General features: G+C 40.4%; 1 protein-coding gene across 1 annotated transcript in view; it reads right to left on the reverse strand.

Annotated features, from left to right (window-relative positions):
• Window positions 1–7,084, reverse strand: part of LOC122035792 (S-linalool synthase-like) — a 31,902-nt gene extending 24,818 nt beyond the window's left edge. The window contains exons 1-2 of the mRNA XM_042594897.1: window positions 6,991–7,084; window positions 6,434–6,904 (exon numbers count right to left, since the gene is read on the reverse strand). Coding sequence (XP_042450831.1) covers window positions 6,434–6,904; window positions 6,991–7,084 — 565 coding nt within the window. The remainder of the gene's footprint in view (window positions 1–6,433; window positions 6,905–6,990) is intronic.
• Window positions 7,085–7,885: the final 801 nt, after the last annotated feature.

Consider the following 7,885-nt stretch of genomic DNA (forward strand, 5'->3'; position numbering starts at 1 on the left):
ATTATTATTATTATTATTATTATTATTGTTGTTGTGCAAAGAGGGGGCAATACCTCTCAACCTTTCTGAACCGCGGAAGAAGAGGAAGAGAGAAAAGAGATCGCGCGGAACAACAAGACAAAGACGCACAAAAGAGAGCAAACACCAGGAAGGAGAAGAAGAAGAGAAAGAAAAGAGTTACCGTGGTTTGGCGACTTGCCTACTCCACAAAACGGCCGAAGCTTTATTAGAATTCTCTTCTACACAAGAGAATCACATCTAATGATTCTTGTGTTTTCTGATCTACAATGGGTTTACAATGATCCCTATAAATACTGCTAAACCCCCAGACCCGGTAAAAACGTAACAGAATTTGTTATGAAAAACATAACAAAATTCTGTTATATAAAATCTTAACAGAATTTTATTACGAAAAATCTTAATAGATTTTTCTTCCATGACATCCCTTCATCCAAATATGAGCCACTCGTCAACAATCTCCACCTTGGCGAATATTCACCCCTTCGAAGAATACGAATATCTGGACAAAACTCCATCTGGATCTCTGGGTCTGGGCTTCCTTCCTCTAGCATCTAGAGATATGGATCAAGTTCAAGCAATGCTTAAACTTCTCTGTGGTCACTGGCTTTGTCAGCATATCTGCAGCATTGTCTGCAGTGTGAACCTTCTCAAGTTGAATTTCCCCGGAAGCAATCAACTCTCTGATCTTATGAAACCTCACATCAATGTGTTTGGTTCTCGCATGATACACCTGATTCTTCGCCAAATAGATACTCTGACTATCGCATAACAACTTGACTCCACCTTGCTGAACACCCAGTTCTCTGACCAACCCTGTAAGCCATAAAGCTTCCTTTGCTGCTTCAGCTGCTGCCATGTACTCGGATTCCGTAGTAGACAATGCAACAATAGATTGTATCATAGATTTCCAACAAATAGGTCCTCCTGCCACAGTGAATACGTATCCTGTAGTAGACCTCCTGTTATCTAAATCTCCTGCATAGTCTGCATCTACGTACCCAGCAACTAAAGGATCTTCCGGTTGTCTACTGAACATGATGCCATAATTAGTTGTATTTCTCAAGTATCTGAAAATCCATTTCACTGCATCCCAATGTGGTCGACCAGGATTTGAGAGAAACTTACTTACCATACTAACTGCGTGCGCCGAGTCGGGTCTCGTGCAAACCATGGCATACATCAGACAACCAACTGCACTGGCATAAGGAACCTTTGACATCTCTTGGATCTCGTCATCCGTCTTTGGACACTGTGTACTGGATAACTTGAAGTGATGCGCCAGGGGTGTACTCACCGACTTTGCATTCTTCATGTTGAACCTATCCAACACCTTCTCCACATAGCTACGTTGAGACAACCATAATCTCCCTGCAACTCTATTCCTGTGAATCTCCATCCCAAGAATCTTCTTGGCCTCTCCCAAATCTTTCATGTCAAATTCCTTGCTCAGTAGCCTCTTCAATTTGTCAACCTCTCTCATCTTCTTCGCAACAATGAGCATGTCATCTACGTATAGTAGTAAGAAAATCAGTGATTCATCTTCAAGGCCCTTCACATATATGCAGCAGTCATACTCGCATCTCCTATATCCGTTTTGAATAATGTATGAATCAAAATGTTTGTACCATTGCCTAGGAGATTGTTTCAGCCCATAGAGTGATTTCTTCAACTTACAAACCAACTGCTCTTGTCCGGACTGACTAAATCCCTCAGGTTGTGACATAAAAATCTGCTCCTCCAAATTTCCATGAAGAAATGCCGTCTTCACATCCATTTGCTCCAAATACAAATCGTGATGTGCCACCAAAGCTAATACCGCTCTAATTGACGTATGTCTTACCACTGGAGAGAAAATTTCTTCATAGTCAATCCCCTTTCTTTGTGAATAACCCTTTGCTACCAACCGAGCCTTAAACTTCACTTCTTCTCCCTCTGACATTGCTTCTTTCTTCTTGAATATCCACTTGCACCCTATAGCTTTCTCTCCTTCAGGAAGTTCCACTAGATCCCACGTTTGGTTTTTATGCAACGACTCCATCTCCTCTGCCATAGCACCCGTCCACCTGTCCTTCTCAGAGCTATGTATTGCCTCCTGAAAAGATGTAGGGTCTCCGCTACTAGTGGTAAGTGCATAAGATACCAAGTCTTCGAATCCGTATCTAGTGGGTGGTTTTACGACTCGTCTCGTTCTACCACTAGCTATAGTGCGATGCTCCATGTGCTCTGAGCTAGAATCATCGAAGTCATGAGTCTCTAGCTCCACTTGCACAATATCTTTCTCTTTGTTGCTTTGTGGTGTTTCCTTTCCTTCTTCCTGAGTACGTTGTAACATAGCTTTCTCGTCAAACACCACATCTCTGCTGATCACCACCTTGTTTGCCTTAGGATCCCAAAGCTTGAAGCCTTTAACTCCTTTCTGATAGCCCAGAAAAATGCATTGCTTTGACTTTGCATCCAGCTTTGATCTTTCCTCACTAGATATATGCATATAGGCTGGACATCCAAAAACTCGAAGATGAGAGTAATCTACTTGATTCCCTGTCCATACTTCCTCTGATACTTTGCCTTCTAGTGCTGCCCTTGGTGATCTATTAATGAGATAACATGCCATGTTAACTGCTTCCGCCCAGAAATTCTTTGCAAGCCCTGCATTCAGCCTGAGACATCTTGCCTTCTCAATGATTGTCCTGTTCAACCTTTCCGCTACCCCATTCTGCTGAGGTGTCCTGCGAACCGAGAAGTGCCTCATTATCCCATACTGCTCACAGAATTCTTGAAACTTTGAATCTGTGTACTCAGTCCCATTATCTGACTTAAGGCATTTGATCTTCCTTCCGGTCTGGTTCTCTACTTCAGTTTTCCACAATTTAAACTTTGCAAAAGTTTCTGACTTGTGACGCATAAAGTATACCCATACCTTTCGTGAGAAATCATCAGTAAAACTCACAAAATACAAGTGCCCTCCACGTGATGCTACACTGGCCGGTCCCCAGAGATCCGTATGTACGTAGTCCAGAATCCCCTCCGTCTTGTTTGTTGCCGTCTTAAATTGCACTTTGCTCTGTTTCCCAAGAACACAAAATTTGCAGAATTCAAGCTTGCACGTTTTGACACCCTTCAACAAATCTCTCTTGTGAAGTTCTAGCATCCCACGTTCACCCATATTCCCTAGGCGCATATGCCACAAGACAGTACTATCTGATTCAGACTCCACCGAGGCGACTCCACCTACAATTGTAGTCCCTATCAACTTGTAGATGTTTCCTGCTACCTTTTGTCCTTTCATTACCGTCAGAGCTCCCTTGCTGACTTTCATCACCCCGCTCACTAATTTGTAATTACAACCAATACCATTCAGTGTGCCTAGTGAGATCAATTTCTTCCTTAGCTCTGGTATATATCTGACATCACATAAAGTTCTGATCACACCATCAAACATCTTGATTCTGACATTCCCTATGCCGATAACCTTGCATGATGCATCGTTTCCCATCAACACTGAACCAGAATCCACTGCCCTATAGGTGTCAAACCAATCCCTGTTTGGAGTCATGTGATATGAACATGCAGAGTCTAAAATCCATGCATCCGTTAGCTGCTCCGAACTTGACATAACTGATAGCATATCTCCATCACCGCTTTCTGAATTTTCTTCTTCAACTATGTTTGCAGACTTTGCCGAACTACTTTTGTTCTCTGCAACATATTTCTTTATCTCTGGACAATTTCTCTTGATATGACCTTTACCTCCACATTTGTAGCACGTGATCACCTTCTTCCTTCTCGACTTAGAACGAGTCTTGTTGTTGTTGTCATATCCATGTCGAGATTTGCTCCTACCACGCTCTTGGTTGCTATTTACCACAAGTCCTTCTCCTTGAGAAATTTCATCGCTTGTTTTCTTCCTTTGGTGAAAACCTAGCAATGCACTTGTGATCTCCTCCAATTTGAGAGTTTCCTTACCCCACATCAAAGTAGTAACCAAATTCTCGTACGTAGGAGATGAAGGTAGAGAATTCAACAACATCAGTGCCTTGTCTTCATCTTCGATCTTCACATCAATCCGCTTCAGATCATTTACAATCTGGTTGAATACGTTGATGTGCTGGCTCAGATCGGTTCCTTCTGTCATCTTCAGCCCGAATAATTTCGCTTGAGATACAGACTTGTTTGTCAATGATTTTGACATGTACCGGCTTTCCAGACTTTTGCCAAACTGTCACCGGTGACTCCTCGTCCATGACATGGTACATCACGTCATCCGTAAGACAAAGCCTGATTGTTGCACTGCCATCGCCTGAAGTTCTTCCCAATCTGATTTCTCCATGCTTTCCGGTTTTCTTTCTCCTAGCGCCTTCGCCATGCCTTGTTGCACCAACAAGTCCTTGACCCTTCTCTGCCATAATCCAAAGTTTCCGGTTCCGTCAAACTTCACCATATCAAACTTCGCAGAAGTCGTCCCCGACATGTTGAAGAAATCTGCCAAAAACCTGGAGCTCTGATACCAATTGTTGTGCAAAGAGGGGGCAATACCTCTCAACCTTTCTGAACCGCGGAAGAAGAGGAAGAGAGAAAAGAGATCGCGCGGAACAACAAGACAAAGACGCACAAAAGAGAGCAAACACCAGGAAGGAGAAGAAGAAGAGAAAGAAAAGAGTTATCGTGGTTCGGCGACTTGCCTACTCCACAAAACGGCCGAAGCTTTATTAGAATTCTCTTCTACACAAGAGAATCACATCTAATGATTCTTGTGTTTTCTGATCTACAATGGGTTTACAATGATCCCTATAAATACTGCTAAACCGGTAAAAACGTAACAGAATTTGTTATGAAAAACATAACAAAATTCTGTTATATAAAATCTTAACATAATTTTATTACGAAAAATCTTAACAGATTTTTCTTCCATGACATCCCTTCATCCAAATATGAGCCACTCGTCAACAATTATGTATAGTTGGTTTTGTAACTAAGGGTAATCTAGTAAAAACTAAACTAGGTTATTCATTAAAACCTTCAAATAAACATGTTTTTGTTGCATTACCAAGATTGAACCAAACAACATTTGGTTATGTTTTATTCTCTATAACCTTGGTTATGTGATTACCTGGTAATCACATAACCAAGGTTATACATGATAACTTGAACCAAACACACCCTTAGTGATAAACATTTATGTCATTTGGGTCGACTACTAATGAATTGAATTTCCATGTAGTCTTAGTGATAAACAGTTCCCAGGAATGATAGATATATCACTATATGATGTGGTTGAGATAAATGATGAATGTGTCTCTTTTTAAGCATTCAAATTAGTCATATTGTTACCTAGTTCTCTTACTACTTTTTCAATTATGATTTTTGGTCTTGGTTTACTAATATATTATTTATGTGTTTTTACAGTTTACAAATCTTAAGTACTCCAGAGTTGAAATTGATGAAGTGCGGTTCGAGTGGGCTGAATGCATGCTAGATTACATTTGAGTAGGAAAGGTATTTGATTTTTGAAAACTTTGGATGATGCATGCATTTGCATGGAATGTAAATTGCGTATATTGTCCCATGTCAATTTCTTTCTTATGGTAATATTCTAGGACTTCTGCAGCATGTATAATTCTTCTGTTTTTGTTCTTTGTTATAGTTAAGTAGACCAAATGATATTTTTGTTTGACAGATTAGAACAGTGGATGTTTTAACTCAGAAAACTAGGCATTTGAAGGTGAAAAGCGGTGAGATTAGGGAAATGAAAGGCGCAAGAAGAATGGAGCAGTATAGCAAGTTGAACAGATTCTGATTCTCATAATTTAATGTAGCCTCAGCTTGATTTTTGACTCACGATGTTCTACCTTGATGTATTGTTAAAAGAATGTTCTACCTTGATTCTGATATCTATTAGCTTTTGATGTAAAAAGAATGTTTGTGTATTTTATGGATACTGTTGTAAGAAGAATATTTATGTAATTTGTGAATATTTGTGTATTTTATGGATACTGTTGAATGAAGAATATTTTTGTAATTTGTGAATATTTGTGTATTTTTTTGGTTACTGTCGGTTTTTCACTATTTCGGAAATCAAATTTGTGTTATTAAAAAATACTTATATTACATCGATTTTCCACCGCTGCAAAACTAGTGTCATTAACTAATATTACATCGGTTGTATACCGCTGCCAAAACTGGTGTCATTAACATATAATATTACATCGATTTTACACCGTTGATGAAACGGTGTCGTTAAGTGATACTACACCGGTTAATAACCGATTCGAATACCGGTGTCGTTAAGTGATACTACACCGGTTTTAACCCGATGTCTAAAATGACAGACCTTTTACATCGGTCGAATATGTAATAGACACCGGTGGAAAACCGATGTCTATGAGGATTTTTGTTGTAGTGCATGAGCAGCGACAGGCGTCGGTGACGCCGGAGGCAGGAGCAGCAACGGGCGTCAGTGACGCCAGAGGCATGCAGCGATGGGCATGCGGAGAGGGAGAGAGAAGAGGGAGCCGCTTGGGTTGGTGTCGGTGAAGCCAGAGGCATGAGCAGCGACGGGCGTCGGTGACGGTGGAGGCATGAGTAGCGACGGGCATCGATGGCGCCTGAGGCGGTGATGGGCGTGCAGAGAGGGAGAGAGAAGAGGAAGCCGCTTGCGTCGGTGTCGGTGATGCCAGAGGCATGAGCAGCGACAGACGTCGGTGAAGCCAGAGGCATAGCAACGACGGGCGTAGTGACGCCGGAGGCATGAGCAGCGACGAGCGTGCGGAGAGGGAAAAGAGAGGCGGCTCGACAATAGCTTCCTCGACTGAGGAGAAGGCGATGAGAAGCCGGTGTGTGAGGCGACAGCGGGCTATAGTGTCGGCGGCGGCTCCAGCGGAAGAATCTAGTATCGGTGGAAGAAAAGAGAAGATGGTGGCTAGAAGCATCTGCCCGCGAGAGGAGATGGAGAGAGGGGGAGTGATGCATCACCGACGATGAGGGAGAAGGCGGTGGCAGTGTGTGTGAGGGAGTCCCATGTCCTCATGCGGCGGAGCCCCCCTCCCACGAAGAGGACTTTCCCCATTCCTTAAAGCCCTAAATAGTGAAAGGACCAATTTACCCCTCCTCCTCTTCCCAATTCCTACTCTACCCTTGAGACATATCTGTATCAAAAGGAAATGTGCATTTATTTTTTATTTTTTAAATTATTCAATTAGACAATTTAATTGACTAGGAGTAGTTTTATTTAATATAATTTTCTTTCTATCTCTCTTTTAAATAATACAAATAATCTTATTTCTAAATACTAGGAAGTGTTTGGAATTTTATATTAAGATCATTCGAGTTCTATATCCAACTATTGAGAGAGTTAAAGAGGGTGAATAATGATTTGCACGATTTCATTTTGATCATTGATAGTGTATTCATTTATAAGATGTTAATGCACAGTGAAAAATAAATAAATTTTACTTGATCGTGTACGTTTTTCCCAGAATAAAAAATCCTCTCGACCTTATTGATCCAATATCAACGAAGCTCTTTATTAGTAATGTACCAATATATATATATATATATATATATATATATATATATATATATATATATATATATAAAATGTTTGAGATGATAAAGATTTAAAACTAATAAAATTTGAGATAAAAATTTATTTAGGAAAAATAATATAATATAAGGGATAATTTAGAAGGAAATATATTTTATATGACATTTTGGATATTTTATCAGGATAAATCTGGGTTTCTATCCTATTTAAAATGAGAGTTAATTGATTTAAATAACTTAAGTTTAGATTCCTAATTACCAAAGTTTCCCTTTTATCCCCTCCTTTTCTTCCCTCACCCCACGCATTTGTGGCATCGTTTCGCTA

The sequence above is a fragment of the Zingiber officinale genome, unplaced genomic scaffold, assembly GCF_018446385.1.
Source record: "Zingiber officinale cultivar Zhangliang unplaced genomic scaffold, Zo_v1.1 ctg110, whole genome shotgun sequence".
Lineage (NCBI taxonomy): Eukaryota > Viridiplantae > Streptophyta > Magnoliopsida > Zingiberales > Zingiberaceae > Zingiber > Zingiber officinale.